Here is an 18,204-nt window from a genome sequence, read left to right as displayed (position 1 = left end):
CCCTAAATTCTGTTAACACAGCAGCCAAGAGTTTCTAAATTGAATGTCCACATTACATTGCAAAATCTATTTGCTATTTAGGTAGCAAAAATGAATCAATTTTGATTACATATGCAGCATCTTCTGAGGTGAAGAAGTTTTTATTGAGCTTTGTAAAAATTATTTACAGTATCTGGTACATGCAAATTGTATTTAATTTTAAACATTTTCTGTTATATTTAGACTACTCTTAACCACCTGACTAACATCCACTTCTACATAGATTTAGCTATTTAATATACAAGGAAGTTTTGAGAATTACTTCTTTACTGTTTTTCATTTACTAGCGAATGCTAAAGTATTTATTATATAGATACAAACCAAATTTTGTCATTTCTGTATTTCTTTTAGTTCTACCTTAAATATCTTTTGTTACTAGGTTGCATTTCCAGTCATTCTTTATCCCTGAAACTCACACACAGGGTTGTTGTCTTAAGATCAGTGAAAGTTCTTCTATTAATTAATTTGTCTAGTGACAAGCAAACAAGAATGATGTGAATGTTTCCACCTTTATTACTCATTTTTCCCCTCTTTGAGAAGTAAGATGATGATCTCTGATATGGTCATTCTGTGAAATTGCTCCCACTGTAAATTAAAATCTCGTGTCGGCTTAAAAGATGACTAACGCTGAGTGACCCACCATATTTTTATCAAAGACCGCAGTAGCCTTCAAGCTAACAAATCATACTAGTCAGTCTAAGTTTTCTACTCATTAAGTTTAACCATTTCATTCTTTTTAATATCCATTTGTATTATATTACCAGTTCCTCAATATTCTACAAAGGCCTGCTGTTAAGCACATGCCAAGTTCTGCAGCACACCACTTTTCACACAGACAGGTTCTTTCACCTGAAATACCCTGTTTTTACTGCCTTTTGTCTCATTTGGCACTCGTTGACTCTGAAATTCTAAGTGTTGACATATAACAACTGTCTGAATTTGACACATCACTTCATAACTCTTAAAGAAAAAATACTGCTAACCATGTTTTGTGCTATTCAAAACCCATCAATAGATCCAGCAGTGACAAAGAACTATTTTCCCGTAGCACAGACCATGGAAAATTCAGAGTTATGCTGGCAGCTTACCCTCATTCAAATTTAGTTCAAAGATTGCATACCTGTAATATCCCAGAGTGTCTTACAGCTGCATTGGTCTCACTTGGAAAAGATATCATATGATCTGGAAAAAATCTCTGTAACAATAATAATTTGTATCAAAGTTCCACAGCAATGAATATTAAACTCACTACCTCACCTCTCTTTTGGACCTAAGTTCTCAATGTGGTGCAAGACACTGCAGATTCTCTGATCCAATAATTTAGCTTACCGTAATATCATTTCTAAATTTCTGAAAAAGACAGAACTCTGAGAAAATATCAATGGTCTTAGGAAGTATGAGAATTTCACACATCAGACCAAGTCATATTTTAGTATTTGGCTCTTAATGTTGTTTTTCTAGTAGTAATTTCCATTGCTATTGACATATAAAACTCGCTTGGGGATTCAATGTGCTACAAAGTAGGAAGGATATACATTAACATGCTGAAAAGTATATTGTTTTCTATTGTTTTCAGTACACTAGAAAACCAGTGAAGTATTTTGGAATAGAGAGGAAGTTCTCTCAGGGTTTTTTAATTGTTCATTTTGTATGACATGAATATGAATTAACATTAAAATGTGACTATGCCTAAGAAGCCCACATTTAAAACACTAATTTCATTACCAGAGAAAGCTCAAGGGGTAATTTATGTGCCAGATCTGCAGCTGGGGAATTCAATATAGTCATGAAAGCATGAACCAGCCAAGAGTTTGACCATTATGAATAAAGTTTTTGCAAGGCCTGGACAAGTTTGAAGCTAATATTCCCTTGACCTTCATTTTTAATAAAACTGAACTACTGGTAGAATTAATTCATATCAACCTATTTCTGATAAAGCACTCTTCCTACATCTGGAAGCACAGTACCCAGGAAAATGACCCAATAGGAGCAGTAAGGACTCTGATTAGCTGCAACTGCTGATACTAGTCACAGCTCCATGTCTGCCACACTCCACAGCTGGCTCCATTCACTGGTTAAGCAATACACAAACACGGTTTTTTTGAAAGCTAACTATAGACCATCTCAAGCTTAGAATTTTTCACTACTGCAGTAGTAGCTCCATGTTGGGGGTGTCACTATTTACCCAGAGACACATGGGTGGAGCAAGAAAATACCCCTCAGATCACTTATATCTTTTGGTATCTTCATATTTACCTTTTCATCTTTTTGACAGGTAGATAATTTGAGTTTCCTTCCATTTTTCACCTTTCAAGTCCTCATATATTTCTGCTATTTCTCCCTTTGACATCTGAAACAAGTTGGCTTTATAAGAGCATTAGGAGTGATCCAAATACACCATGCATTATTTGACCAACCAGGTGGTGAGTTTGTTCTGATGAGCAGGACTGCCTTCATGGCTTCTGCCACCAGCCAAGGTCTGAATCAGCAGCATTAACCTTTGGCAACATCCTTGAGTTACAAGTTGTCTCTGCTCTCTTTCCATTCCTTACATACACTAAACTTTGGGTTCACTTTCACTGACTCCTAATAGGTGATGCTTGCTTAAGGCCTTTTGTGTCAGTTGTCATTTAGCTGCAGCTGTGAGAAGCTGCCCTTAGGCAGTTCTGGGCCATAACATTTCTTTTCCACTTTAACAAGAAAATCATCTCTGCTACAAATGCCCCTCCTCACACTGCTTCATTTTATATCTTGTTGTTACTTGATGGAAACTTCACTCAATTTCAAAATTTTTCATTTTGTCACAGGTCCATGTGCAAACTTCAGAAAAGGTAAACCCAAATCTGCCCCCCTTACCCAAAACCAAAAAGTGTATTTTACAATTGCAGCAAAGGGAATGGCCAACAGTTACAGTTACATGCACTACAATGTGTTCCTGTATCCTATATATTCCCCCCGATTACTCTTTTTGACTCTTGTTGCATTACCAGCTTTATGCTCTGCCTGTCTGTGTGTAAGAGAAAAGAGTATTTTGTAGAAGCAGAAATTGCACCACTTGCACAGACAAAATTTTAGGACTTACCAGTGGATTTTTAAAGAAATCATATTTGGCATAATTTTTTCTAAAATACAGCTTGGTTTCCTCTTCCATTACCCAATTTGACTGGACTTCCATTACTAATTCATGGTCTTCTATAGCTCTTCCTGTAAAAGAAAAATAATAAAATTAAAGAAATCCAAAACAAATAAATTAAATAAGTCCAAACCATGACCTGGACCTATGAGGCTAAAAGTAGAACATGAAAACATCAAGGTCTAATAATGAAAATATTTAAATTAATTAAAATCCATAGAAAACACAAAACAAGCAATTTGAATACAGACCATTAATCATGTTCATTTTATACCAAATTACTGTTCCACCTCACTAGGTGACATGGGGGGTCTGGGGTGTGTGTGTGTTTGTCTTTTGTTATTCTTCTCTTTTATAGGGGCACCTGAGGGCTTTATTCCATTTCATGGCCAAACGCATATTCCCCCTGCAGAAGCCAAGCAGTTTCTGCTGTGACACATGGGGTAAGAAACTGCTTCAACCATTCACCCAGCCTCTCTTGAGTGTCACGAATGACTTTCTAATGCTCCTTCCTCTAATGCGTCATTTGTAAAGTGAATGTTATCACAGAATCACAAAATGTATCTGGTTGGAAGAGACCTTCAGGATCATCCAGTCCAACCTCTGACCCAGGACTGAAAAGTCAACAATCAACCACATCCCTAAGTGACAGGTCCACATGTCACTTGAACACATCCCCAGGGATGATGATTCCACCACTACCGTGGGCAGACCATTCCAATATTTGATAATCCTTTCAGTGAAGAAATATTTCCTAATAACCAGCCTAAACCTCCTCTCTCACAGCTTGTAACCATTTCCTCTAGTCCTGTCACTTGTCAAGGAGAAGAGGCTGGCCTCCTCATTGCTCCAATCTCCCTTCAGTAGTTGTAGAGAATGATGAGGTCTCTTCTCAGTGTCCTCTTCTCCAGACTGAACAACCCCAGCTTCCTCAGACTCTCCTTGTAGATCATCTGCTTCAGGCCCTTCATGAGCCTTGATGCCCTTCTATGGATATGCTCCTGCACCTCAATATCCTTCCTACAGTAAAGGGCCCAGGACTGAACACATACTTGAGATGTGGCCTCACCAGTGCTAAGTAGGGGGAGGATGACCACCTCGCTGTTTCTGCTGGCCACAATGTTTCCAATATAAGCCAGGATGCAGTTGCCTTTCTTGGCCAGCTGGGCACATTGCTGACTCATATTCAGTCAACTATCAACCAATATTTACGGTGAAGCATTGAAGCTGGAGCATTGAAGTTGAAGCTTTCCAACTACACATCCCCAAGTCTGTAGCTTACCATGGGGTTGTTTTGACTCACGTGCAGGACCTGGCACTCAGCCCTTTTGAAATTCACACAATTAGCCTTGGCCCATCGGTCTAACCTGTCCAGACCCCACTGTAAAGCTTCCCTACCCTCTGGCAGATTGACACAGCCACCCAGCTTGGTGCCATCCATAAACTTACTGAAGGTGAACTTAATCCCTCATCCAGATGATATTAAAGAGGACCTTTCTAGTTGGTACCAAGGATTGGTATGCAGGACAAGGTCACTACTAAATTTTCGGAATCACATTGGGACTGCCATAAGTAAAATGCCACACTGGCAGGGAGAAGCAGACAGTTCAGGTAACCCTAACACTGACCAACAAGGTATTCCATTCCATAAATGTCATATTCAGTACAAAGCTGAGGGATCATGAGGGTCAAGTTTTCTTCTTCAATGGCCAGTGTCCAAAGAGGACTCTGTCCATTCTGCCTTTGATCCCAACCCATGAGTTCCTAAATCCAGTTTCAGAATTCAGTTCCCATTTGCCACTGAGTTATCTAATACTTCCCCAGTGCCTGCATCAGTGGTGATGGTGACTGCTTGCCATCAGTGGAGTTGGATTTGATATTGGGCTTGTACGTAGAATCTTAGAATCACTCAGTTCCAAACAGCAACCCTACTCTACCACTATACATTTGCATACATTTTCTTAATTTTCATTAAACCAGTTTTACTTTTCTTTTCCGAATGATAAGTCTCTCTCCTTTATCCCCTTTTCCCTTTTGAGAAGGGAGAGGGGCTGGAAGGGAGCATCTGTCACTCATTTAATGACCAGCTCAACCCTAACCTTGACCTCCACCTCTTTCAACAGTCAGTACTTCATGCTTGCACACTGTCTAATCTGGTGGATTACAGCCTTATTGCAGCCTGCAAATCTCTAAGGTTCCTCAGGAAGTTTCCAGGTATCAAATTTAGAGATGATACACTCATACAGATACATTTCACCTCAGCAGGAAAATATCAAGTTTACAAATAGCAGAAGACAAAGCACTCTCATAATCTGTAGATAAAGGAGGGAAAAATCAGACTTACATTTAATTTACTTGATTCTTCATTGAATCTACTTCATTCCTGAGCTCACAGAGACTAAGGATGCCACATGAAGCTCATATTTTGTAACCAGATTTAAAAAACAAAACAAAACCAAACCCACTCACACAAAGCAATTGGGGGGGGGGGGGGGGGGGGGGGAAGAAGGGGGAAAAAAAATCAAAACATGCAAACCAAACAACAAAACAAACCAAACAACCAAAACAAAACAAAATGAACAAAACAAAGTCTGAAAAGTGAGCATTTTAGAATCTCGTACAGGCTGCTCTAGTCCAAAACATATTCTTCTAATACAGGAGCAAAGAGACTAAATAACTCTTACTCAAAACTAGCATTTGTTTTCCCATTCAGTTTTAGAGAGAAAAGGTACTCCTCTGGGATGACATTTAAAAGTCTTAAATGCCTGCCATTGTGACATTTAAGAAAATACCATTTCCCCAGGACCTACTCCTTGGTACAAAAATAAGACATTCCACATCACCCCAATGGATGGGTAAGGATTCTGGTATTTCTTTATTTTTAAGGTGTCACATCACAGAATTTTTGCAAATAATTCAACTTACTCTCTTGAAGGAACTGAAACAGAGTTAGTGCCCTCCAAAACACAGCCCTGTAATCAAATTCCTATATGCTGCCATGCAAAATTTGCACTTTGATTCAGTTTAAATCACATTTTCTCTGCAAAGCTTCTACCTTCCTCTCTACCACGTTTTTATTACTACTATCTCTAACAGAAAGAGTATCTGTCACAGTCCAAAACAGAGTACCCTTAAGTATAGAGAGTAACTAAAGCATATGAAAGAAGATTAACATTCAAGTGGATGAGAAAACACATTTCAGGTAACCTCCTCTCTAGTCACACAACAGAGGAAAAAAATAAACCAAGCAAAACCCAGAAAAACCACTGCCTGGTACTCTTGCACAGACAGTGCTTTGTGAGCCTTCACACAGGCTGCCTGCAAGAGTGTAGATAGTGAGTAAAAATGAGAGGCTGAAACACAACAACAGTGTGTTTGGCCAAGCACTATCACCTACTCAAAGGACCCTAGTACAAAAGTCAAGCTGCAGAAATGAATGGAGAACTATTTACAGTCAACACAAAAAATTCTCACTAAAAAAAGCAAACATTTCAGGATTAAGACAGCACTTTCCTTGAAAAGAACAGCTATGGAAAACCGTTCTGTTTTCACAGCCTGCCCTCTACAGGCAGTTGCCGTGGAACTACAGGACTCCAGCACCAAGGTAGCTAGCTGGTGGTACGGATGACATTATCATCCAAATCTAGGCAACATTGAAGGTAATGCTTTCAACAATGTCAGACAAAGCGAAAAACACCCACGAATTTTGTTTAATTCAATAGTCTGGAACAAAGAGGACATATATTAGAAGCATACAATTCTGAAATATATTGAGATCTATAGTGCTGTAATAATTGTCATGCTTCAGATATGTGAAAAAGAGCTCAGGCTGTTGCAAGATTTTGGTAGAAAGGCTGGGCACCCCAGGTGATGAGGCAGCAGCAGTGGGCCGTGCACAGCATGGGTGCCCCACAGCAGGCAGATGGGGTGCGCTGGCTGACATCCCAGGAAAGCGCGCAAGAGGAATCATCTCACCAGCCCAATCACCCTGAGTCAGCGCCACCTGGTCACCACTTGCCATGCAATACAGTGAGGACACGGCTATGCTTTATGTTCAGAAACATAGCTCCACACTAAATGGCACAGGTTTGTGAAAACAGCATTATACAGACTCTGGTTTTATGATTTCTTTTAGGTGAGAGTTTTAAATTTTTATTCTTTTTTAACCTTCACATGCAGATACCTCCACAATGACATGCAGGCACACTCCAGTGATGTAATTAGTGTCTGTGCTGATTAAAAGCAGAACACTATGCTCAGCTTTCAACAACTCATGCAATTATATCTAATTCAGGAGTATTCAGACAGCTGCTAGATATTAAAGAAAATGTTCCCTAATTGATGAATGAATTATTAATCCCCATCATACTGGAATATACATAGACATACACACTCACAGTACTTCTCCTTTAATCCCCATCATACTGGAATTTACATAGACACACACAGTCACAGTACTCCTTTCTATATCCATTCATTTAACTTGGGAGCAGAAGAAAACTGTCTGAATTTCCATAGGTAAAACACAACATAATAAATAGCAAGCAGTCCAAAACTAAATCATTCTTTGAAAAGTAACTGTCTAGGACACAGTTTTAGTTTTTATATTAACAATTCACCTTTTTCCAAACTTACACCTCAAGCAGCTGGAGCAATCAGAAGACTGCATGGCAAATTCAGGTCTTCAGATTTGCATGCCAGCAATTTAGAAAATTTCAGTCTTAGGAAAAGCACCTTCACTAATGATTTGATACCGAAATCTTCCAAGAACTCCTTCAGGCTGAAGCAAACATTCTCACAAAAAGTGTATCACACAAATAAATAAACCTGGAGAAACAATGCCATTGTTGTTCTGTCATAGTTTGTCCAAAGTATCTTCTTCAATAGCTACTACACTACTTAATCACCAACCACACTATAAAATACAGAAAATAACCCTACTGTTTATACAGTAGCATTGTCTAAAACCATTTTTATACCTTCTCTTCTGTAGCAGTCAGTCATTTACAGCCTCAACCCAGGTTTAACTCTGACCTTACTCCAAGCTGGAAGCACCTTACAACTGATACATTCAGCACAAAAGGTTATAAATATCTTTGAAATGTTACAAAGCACGGGGGGGTGGGGGGGAATTGGAAACTGTTTGTGGCTGTCTTTGTAGGATAAAGGATCGAAAAAAGGGCAGAAAATGGGTTTTGGTTTTGTAGTTCATCTTTAAAATAAGCTGTTAATACAGTTTGAGATGCACAGTTGAGTTCACTTTACACAAATGCCCAAGTCCAGATTGCCTATATTTATACACAGAAAGTGAGTTGAACAACAGCTTTTAGCCATATACAAATATCCATGGTGTGCATGTGGGTTGTTTGTGGGTTTTTAGTTAGTGGTGTGTGGTTTTTCTAAAATCAACAGTACTGGAGTTACCAGGTACCATAGCAGTCTCTTCTGACAATTAAAACACTTAAGGAGTTTTCTATGTATTTTAGAATATAGAAAGGCCCCCTGAGAAAGAGGATGAAAATATCTTCCTTCTTAAGACACACTGTGCACTAGCAGCTGGAGCTGCCTTTGAAGTTGCAGAAGAAGTACTATCTTTGGTAACTTTAGTACAGTGCCAAAGTTCCAAAATAAAACAGAAAATTTGAGTGACATTAAATTAAAACCACATTTTTAAGGCATTTGTGTTCTAGTAGATTCTACTAGTATAATTCCCTATCAAAACCAAACACAACATGGTACGGAATAGTAGTGCTGTAAGTGGAAGTAAGACTGTCTGACAACAGTATCAGTTCAATACTACATCCCAGCAGTGGGCTTCAAAATTCATCTTTTGCTGAGTCTTTCCTCTGTTCTGCTTGCTTTTTTTTTTTTTACATCTCTGCAAACATCCTCTTTCTCTATATATTTCATTTGTCTTATTGTGTTTTCATAGTGCAAAATTACACCCATGTAATACAAAAAGGATCAGAAACCAGAAACTATAGTTGTTTCCTGATACCACAGATTACACCTTTCAAACTGTATAATAAATAGAAAGACTAGAGGAACATTGATGATGTAGAAGGAGTTCTGAGCACTTCATTTCCAGTAATTTAAAATACTATGCATAAAGTCAATTCAACAGTTCACTTGTCTGTAACTAGACATTTAGAAGAATGGTTTTGTTATGCTTTTTAAGTAGTCCTTTCCCAGAGTCCACAATAAATCTACCCAAATTGACTGTACTGAAGGAAAATACTGACAGCCTACTCCGATGTTACTGAAGACTGAGTATATTGTCCAGACAGAGTAGCACTATGTAACCACTTTCTGCCCTTGATGTCAAAGATTTCACTCAGGTGTGTTGGGAACAACAAATATTTTCTTTGCAATGAAAACAATCCAAGTCTTGCTAAAGATAAGCAAGAAATACCAGTAAAAGAGGAAGAACTGCCAAAGAAAAGCAGAGTGAGGAATAATTTGCAGGGAAAGCCTTAATAATCAGTACCTTCCAAATCACTCTTATAGATGCAGATCAAGCAGTGTGAGCAAATGTACTATAAGAAAATGTACTTTACAGCATTACTTTAAAAAAAATAAAATAGAGAGAAATAGAAGTAACAAACCTCCAAACAAAAATTCACACAAGCCCTCCAGTCATTTTGCATCCAAGTCTTTCTATTACAATTGCACTTCTATGTGAAAATGAAAACCAAACACCTTATTTACTGCTATGCCATTGTATTGTCATAGTCTTACCTAAACCTGAGTGGGTAAGTTGTTCAAACAGAGTCCAGCTATGATCATCAATATAGTGGTTCTTCAATATCAACAGCTGGCATACATCCCTGGCTGTTATATCGCTTGGTACTTCCAAAGTTCTGCTTGTATCATCTTCACTATACACTTTAATTACCTGCAATGAACAAAAAAGGTTAAACATCTGGAAGTGTGATCTTTGATTCAGTTAACCCAAGTATGTTCCACTCTCAGCTTCATGATGCACAGGATGCAATAATAAAGACAGCCGTGTCTCTCTAGTTCAATGGAGCAATTCAGAATAAAACAGCTGAGCAAAGCATATCCTGCGTCTAAATTTGGCTACTTGCCTCAGGACACCAGACTGATGGGTGCATTTATTTTAAATTAAAAAAAAAAAAATGTACAGGTGAATAAACCCAGTGAATATACACATTCTTATGTAAGCTAAAAAAAGAAACCACAGAGGATAAACAGTGAGAATCAAGAACTCTTTAACTGCAGAAAGATTCGATAAAGTTAGTTAGTTCAGAGAACAGCAGTCAGATGTGACATGCTCACAATCCTACAGGCAGTAAAAACAGGGAATGCTACAGAGCTGTTTCAAATTTTGACAAGGGAAAGGGGTTGTCATTTCCAATTTTAAATTTTGGTTTAAAATTTTATTTTTCAACATTGGTATGCATTTTAGAGTCCTGCAGAAGGGATGTCCACAAAGTTCTTGAAGAGACAAAGCTAAGCTGGCTTACACTGAGGGGCTGAGACAGTCTTATTGCATATTGACTGTATGAAAGAAGGCATTATTTAGGTTTTTTCCTGTACTTACTTTCTTTCTCTGAAAGAGAATTGATCAAATAAATCAGTGAATTGGGTGCAATTGATGCAAATCACTAGTACTCCATCTTCAAAAGCTCTGCACAGTGACTGATCCAATCAAAGTCAACACAGAAGGGCTTTTTTTTTTATAAGAGCAGATAATAATTTCATACTCCTCACAGGAGTCAAGAAACTCAATACTCTGTTGGATTGCCTCTATTTCTCAGTTTTTAAAAATATGCAAAACAGAAAAAGTGAAAAGGCTCCTGACACAATGATAGATCCTTGTTTGTGGTACTGTGTGTTGGAATAGTAACAAAGTTCCTATAATAAATCAGGTATTTGAGACAAACAGGTAGATAAACATAAGCAGTAAGTACAGAAGATGTAACATTAAACATGTAAGTCTTTTCTACGCTTTGTATTTTCAAACAAGCATTTTCACCCAGAAGCAACTAGTCATGAGACTAGGAAGTGAATACATGAATTCATCTGTAAGAATGGGATTTATTCCCCAAAATTTACATTTTTCAGCAGTGTGAAGTAACAGCAAGCAACATTACTCCCTCTCTCCCTAAACAGTAGAAGTCTGAATGTCCAAACCTAGTGCAGTACCTGGTGTGTACTATACCAATGGAAAAGTGAAGCAGCTGGCTTGTTACTGACAGCCTGGCCACAACATCAAGGAACTCAACACAGACTAAATTACCTTGCCCACCATGTCTGTGCCAAACATCCTCAAGATAAAGGGTGTCCAAGATGTTTTTGATTTATCTCAAAAGTCCTCGACTCAGTTTGTTCTCACATTAACTTTATGCACAAACCCTAAATACCATTGTAAATCCTTCATTAAACAAGTTCTTACTTTAAGGTAAATGAGCATGTTATCAGTCTTTAATTGCTCCCTTACTAAACACATGCTCATTTCAAGCATCCAATGAACAATTAACGTTCAATGTATTGCTGCTCTAACATGCTACAGCAGCTCCTTCTCCATTTTGTGCTGAAGTTGGTAGGAAAGTGAGCAAGGAGCTGCAATTGTATCTTCTGCCACCTGCTGCCCTCCCACTGATGGCAAAAATCCAATTATTTTACTTTTTTTTTAAATTACTCCCAGTGGGATGGGAAGGAGAATTGGGAAGAAAAGGCAAAATACTGTGGGTTGAGATATGGTGAGTTTAATCGAACATCACAAAGAGAGAAGAGACAACAGGAACAGCAATAATACTAATGAAATAATATGTAAAGTGAGTGATATAAAGCACAGCGCTCAACCCACCCGATGCCCGGCCCTGCCCTGACTGCAGCACCTTACTGAATTGTGAATCCTACTCACCTCTTCCTTTACATTGCAGGCAAGACATCAGTATGGTATGGAATACCACACTGGCTGTCTCAGTTGACTATCCTGGGTGTGGCCCCCACCCAGCTTCTCATGAAAATTAACCCTGTTCTAGTCAAACTTAGGACAATGTTTCAGCTAATAATGATGAGAGTTCCACATCAGGTTCAGCCTTCTTTGTCATAACACTGACCTCCAGGATACAGCAAACATTAAAATCACACTGGAGTCGCCGTCACTGGAGGTGTTCAGGAGGAGACTTGACAGGGTGCTTGGTTACATGGGTTAGTTGATTGGGTGGTGTTGGGTGATAGGTTGGACGTGATGATCTTGAAGGTCTCTTCCAACCTGGTTTATTCTATTCTATTCTATACTATTCTAAAGTGGTGAAAATCTCTCTCTGGTCATGAATGAATCACCTCAAAGCAAAGTCTTCATGGGAAAACTGGCACACCTTGAAGAAAGTCAATCCAATATTTTCACAAGCCTTAGCTACAGCCCAGTAGTTAACGTGTAACACAAACAGTAAAAAAGGAACATCAATATTGAATTCAAAGACCAATACTGTTAAAGCAGCCATAGTTGATGGCTACAGTTGGCTTTATAAGATGCCTATGTTTTGACATTTTTCCCACTGTTAAGCAAGTGAGACCACTATCAATGTAGTCTGCTTGCATTTTGGTCTTGTTCCACACACACAACTTACTTAAATACCCACTCCAGTCACACAGAAAGGATGTTCTGCAGTTCAGGATAAACCAGCATGAATTATTTGAATTCTTGCAGCATTTACAAGGATTCAAAAATGAAATTAAGAGGCTTCTGAGAGAGTGTGCTGTGAATGAATGAGATGAAGGGGCTATATAGGTGAGTAGACAAAGCAACATCCCATCACCTTAACACATGTCTTATTCTGGGAAGCACTGAGGATCGAGGGCAGCTCCACTTCCCCCTCCAGCAAGATTACATTAGGCTGAATTTATTTTACAGGCTGATGTGCTAGAAAAGAGAGCAACAGTATAGAAGGGGAAAGGAAAGGAGAGAATAAAGGTGGTTTTCCTAGTATTGGACTTGATGATAGTTGTAGGACCCTTCCAAGTGAACTGTTCTATTTCTCAATACTCTTGAAATAAAATCTGGGTGAGAATCCACACCAGCATCCTGGCTATGGACCCTGCTAGCATGTACTGGCAACTACAGTTTTCTCCAGGTACTCATTTAAGTTAGGTGGTGAGCTTGTTTTAGAGCAAGAGCACGTACAGCCCATGCTGAGGCCCTTGACAGATGATTTTTACAGAAATTCTTTTTAAAAGGGTTAGGAGTCACAGTGCAGATGACTAACCTCATATTGCTGAAGAAATAGAAAAAGACTTTTTAAAATGCTGAAGACAGCAACACAAGTCATGATAATGAGCTGCCTGCAGCCATTCAACTCAGGGAGTGAAAAGCCTTGGTGGTGGCCTTGGACTACAGGAGCACAGCTAAAACAAAACAAAATAACACAACAAAAAAGCAATGGGAAAAAACCCTCTGAGTTCATATTCTCTATGAGTATTCTCAATCAGCTTTCTTAGTACAGGGAAATAAATCCTGTATAAGTCTAGGACAACAGCTCACAGCCATGGCATGTGCTACCTTATAAAACACAAATGCTGTGCCCTTTTTCTCTTCCTTGTAAGGGGTTCAAATACAGCAGGAGGCAACAGACAGGCAGTTACCTAATGGACCCTTTTGAACTTCTGTCACAATTTTAGTTTAATGAATTGAATGTGCTGGTGTAGATCTCATCAGTTAGAGTGACCTTTGAGGAGGGGTTTAATTAGAAAAAGTTGCTCAGTCTGTGCTTTCTGCTGTGTTGGAAGCAAAGCCTCTTGTAGGATTTGCAGGGAATGTATGTTCCAAGGGAACTGGATCAGATGATAAAGGATAAATTCAAAATCCACTATTTCCTTGAAAATATGTTGCAATAGATACTTCTCCCAGAAGCAGAGGATGCTCCAAGAAGTAAAGGATGGTAGAATTACACTAAAGATGCAGTTATGCTGACCTCCTATAGAGATGAAGAAGCTTGAGTGACAACTACTTTGTTTTTATTAGCCGTTATCATCATGCATTGGGCTGGCCACTTTCTTCCATTTCTTCCCCTGAAAATTAGTCTGAGAAGTAGGACAGAAGAAAAGAGCTGCTAATTGAGAACAAGCTGCCATTACAGTTTTCATTACCATACATACTCTCTGGCTATTTAACTTCCCTTGACTATACTTGTAAGTAGACAGAAAAAGTTGCTTCAGTAGTGCTCAAATCTTCTTGCTTGTCTAGTTTATAAATATGAGGGCTTAGACAGCTTCCATTTAGACTGTTGGAAGTAAGAATTGGCAGCTCCAACATCTTCATATAAGTGAAAAGCATCAAGCTGAGCATGACAAGAATTGATCATTTTCACTGCCAATGAGAGCAGGTAAGGAGGTACAGCTTGCTTAAGCATCCTCTTTCCATTTTTCAGCATGTTACAAATCAACTAAGATCACAGAAGTATGTGCAATATGTCTTTATCCTTCAAAAAGATTATTCTGATAAGAAGTGTTGCTTCACAATAAACTATTATTGTTTGCATTTCATTAATCATCTGAACTCAGAATGTAAAAAACAATGTCAAAAAATATAATGAAGCATCTAACACACATAAGGGAAGAGAACACCTTGACTTTTATACTAAAAATAATTAGAAGGAGCAAACAAATATCAGAAACTAAAAGAATACATAAATTTAAGAACACATAAGGTAATCATTGTGGGAGGAGGGAAGAGCAAGAGAAGGCTAGACTACACTCTCTCAAGTCTACCCTCAACTGTCATCTCCACTACAGTAATTAATGTGTTTTATAGAATTTAAAGAGATGTCCAAGTCTAATTCTTCAGTATCTTCAAGCCATCTGTTTTGGAAGTTCCAATAGGCAGAAACAGCACAAACATATGGAATGACCATACCCTGCACTGAAGAATTTCAAACCAAGTCCTAACATGAAAAATGCCAGGTAGACCCAAGAAAAAGAATCACTCAGGACATGGAGTCTGCATTTAGGTGTCTAAATCAAAATGACCTGGCATGTAGACAATTCTTAATATTTGTATACAGCAATCAGGCAGTAGGTGGTCAGAACCTTAAAAAAAAAAATAAAAAATACAAATAATCAGGTAACTTTTATTTCTAGATATACAAGCACCTAACTTTAATTTATCAATTCTACAATTATTTCTCCCCATGAACAAAACATTGCAATTTTGTGTTAACATTACAATTTCAGTCACATTTATGATAAATGCAGTTACTGGAGGCAAAATCAGCCCTTAAAAAATGTTACACTCCAGGGTGCCATACTTCAGGTGCCACTGAGAACCTGCCTGATACTGTGCTAGCCTTTGCCTTCATTGTTGAAAGGCTACTTCACAAGTGATGAGGAAAAGGCTGAGGTACTTAATAACTTCTTTACCTCAGTCTTCACTGCAAGGGCCTCTAGCCACACTCCTGATGTTATGGAAGTCAAAGCCAGGGACAGGGAGGAAGAACTGCCCATTGTAAGTGCAGATCGGATTCGTGATCATCTGAAGAACCTGAAAGTGTTCAAGTCCATGGGACCCGACGGGATACACCCACGGGTGCTGAGAGAAATGGCAGATGAGGTTGGTAAACCCCTCTCTATTATATTTCAAAAGTCATGGCAGTCTGGGGAAGTCCCCACAGACTGGAAAAGGGGAAATATTGCCCCCATCTTCAAAAAGGGTAAGAAGGAGGAACCAGGGAACTACAGGCCAGTCAGTCTCACCTCTGTGCCTGGAAAGATCATGGAGCAGATCCTCCTGGAGTCACTACTCGCTCAAAAGAATAGTGAAGAGGTGATTGGGAACAGTCAGCATGGCTTTGCCAAGGGCAAATCCTGCCTGACCAACCTGGTGGCCTTCTATGAGCAGGTGACAAAATTAATAGATGAGGGGCGAGCAACTGATGTCATTTACCTGGACCTGAGCAAAGCCTTCGACACTGTCCCGCACCACCTCCTGGTCTCCAAACTGGTGACACATGGGTTTGATGGGTGGACCACTAGATGGATAAGGAACTGGCTTGATGGCCGCACCCAAAGAGTGGCTGTCAATGGCTCCATGTCCCAGTGGAGGCCAGTGACAAGCGGAGTCCCTCATGGATCAGTCCTGGGACCTGTCTTGTTCAACATCTTTGTGGGTGACATGGACAGTGGCATTGAGTGCACCCTCAGCAAGTTTGCTGATGACACCAAGCTGTGTGGTGCAGCAGACACGCTGGAGGGAAGGGAGGCCATCCAGAGGGACCTTGACAGGCTGGAGAGGTGGGCACAAGCCAACCTCATGAAGTTCAATGGGGGCAAGTGCAGGGTCCTGCATCTGGGTCAAGGCAATCCCAGGCACAAATACAGGTTGGGCAGTGACTGGCTGGAAAGTAGCCCTGAGGAGAGAGACTTGGGGGTGCTGGTGGACAAAAAGCTCAACATGAGCTCTCAGTGTGCACTTGCAGCCCGCAAAGCCAATCAGATCCTGGGCTGCATCAGGAGAAGTGTGGCTAGCAGGTCGAGGGAGGTGATCCTCCCCTTCTACTCAGCTCTGGTGAGACCCCACCTGGAGTACTGTGTCCAGTTCTGGAGCCCCTATTACAAGAGGGATGTGGAGGTGCTGGAGCGTGTCCAGAGAAGGGCCACAAGGATGATCAGAGGGCTGGAGCACCTCTCCTATGAGGACAGACTGAAGGAGTTGGGGCTGTTCAGTCTGCAGAAGAGAAGGCTCCGAGGTGACCTAATTGTGGCCTTCCAGTATCTGAAGGGGGCCTACAGGAAGGCTGGGGAAGGACTTCTCAGGATCTCAGGTAGTGACAGGACTAGGGGGAATGGAATGAAGCTGGAGGTGGGGAGATTCAGGCTGGGTGTGAGGAGGAGGTTCTTCACCATGAGAGTGGTGAAACCCTGGAATGGGTTGTCCAGGGAGAGGGTTGAGGCCCCGTCCCTGGAGGTGTTTAAGACCAGGCTGGATGAGGCTCTGTCCAGCCTGATTTAGTGTGGGGTGTCCCTGCCCATGGCAGGGGGGTTGGAACTAGATGATCCGTGTGGTCCCTTCCAACCCTGAATGAAACTATGAAACTACTTTTCTTTGTTATCCAGCTTCCAAGCTTGCCCCTTGTTAGACAAAACTTTTCTTGCTTATTGTTACTGGCAGAAGATGGGGGAATTTGGAGTGTATTTGGATTGCAGTGGAAGCACCTGGACCTTTCTAGCAGTTTGAGCTATTTTATGACTTGTAGCAATAGTCTTAGTTTCTAAGGAGAGAATCAGAAAAATTTTGCATTTATACAAAAATATTTAAGTACAAGTAAACTCAAAACTGATTTTAAAAAAATCCTTTTAGTAAACTTTACTATCAGGTGTGAAGGCAAGATTTGCCCTGTAAATACCCCAGCATACAGTTTAAAGATTTCTCTAGCAATTCATTAATTTGTAGCCTCAAAAAAACCAAATCAGTATGTGCACATTATCAACTAAAACAATTTCTATTTACTTTCTCTAGTAGACTTCTGATAATTTACTATGACATTGTGGCAATTGTCTGTATTCTATAGCTCATGCAGACAATCCCCTCCCGCAGACTCTTAGTACAGACTCTGTGCCATATCTAATCCAGCAAAAGATTGACCACTCCATGACTGAAAAAAACACCCAAACAACCCAAAACACAAAAAACCCCACACCAAAGAAACTAAAGAGCAATGTGAAGAAGTATATTTGAGGTTACCTATAGGCATAAAAGTTACAATTCTTAGTTTTAATATATATATTTGCCATCTGACTTTAATCAACTCAGTATTAGTCCCTCAGGTTCCTCTTTGTAAAATAGGGCAGGGGAACTGAAAACTGCTCCTGTACAGCAGGGCAACAGATTTAACTCATTAATATTTGTAAAGTACTATTCTCTCATATGACTACTGCTTTAGACATGTAAATATGTTGTATTACAAAAAAGAAGGTTAAATTATGCAGATCTCCAAATTACAATAAGCTATGTGCAAAAATATACCAGCAAAGTTCTTTCAAATGAAGGTTATGACAATCACATTATG

General features: G+C 39.6%; 1 protein-coding gene across 2 annotated transcripts in view; it reads right to left on the bottom strand.

Annotated features, from left to right (window-relative positions):
- GRB14 (growth factor receptor bound protein 14) overlaps positions 1-18,204 on the bottom strand; it is a 67,005-nt gene that overhangs the window by 18,799 nt on the left and 30,002 nt on the right. For both annotated transcript variants that reach the window (XM_068138746.1, XM_068138747.1), the window contains 3 exons: positions 9,911-10,067; positions 3,122-3,243; positions 1,160-1,234 (listed from right to left, as the gene is read on the bottom strand). In XM_068138746.1, coding sequence (XP_067994847.1) covers positions 1,160-1,234; positions 3,122-3,243; positions 9,911-10,067 — 354 coding nt within the window. The remainder of the gene's footprint in view (positions 1-1,159; positions 1,235-3,121; positions 3,244-9,910; positions 10,068-18,204) is intronic.

Source organism: Melanerpes formicivorus, unplaced genomic scaffold (genome assembly GCF_026170545.1).
Source record: "Melanerpes formicivorus ecotype bairdi unplaced genomic scaffold, bMelFor1.0.p_v2 SCAF_5, whole genome shotgun sequence".
NCBI classification, from domain to species: domain Eukaryota; kingdom Metazoa; phylum Chordata; class Aves; order Piciformes; family Picidae; genus Melanerpes; species Melanerpes formicivorus.
This window is presented reverse-complemented; position numbering and strand designations above follow the sequence as displayed.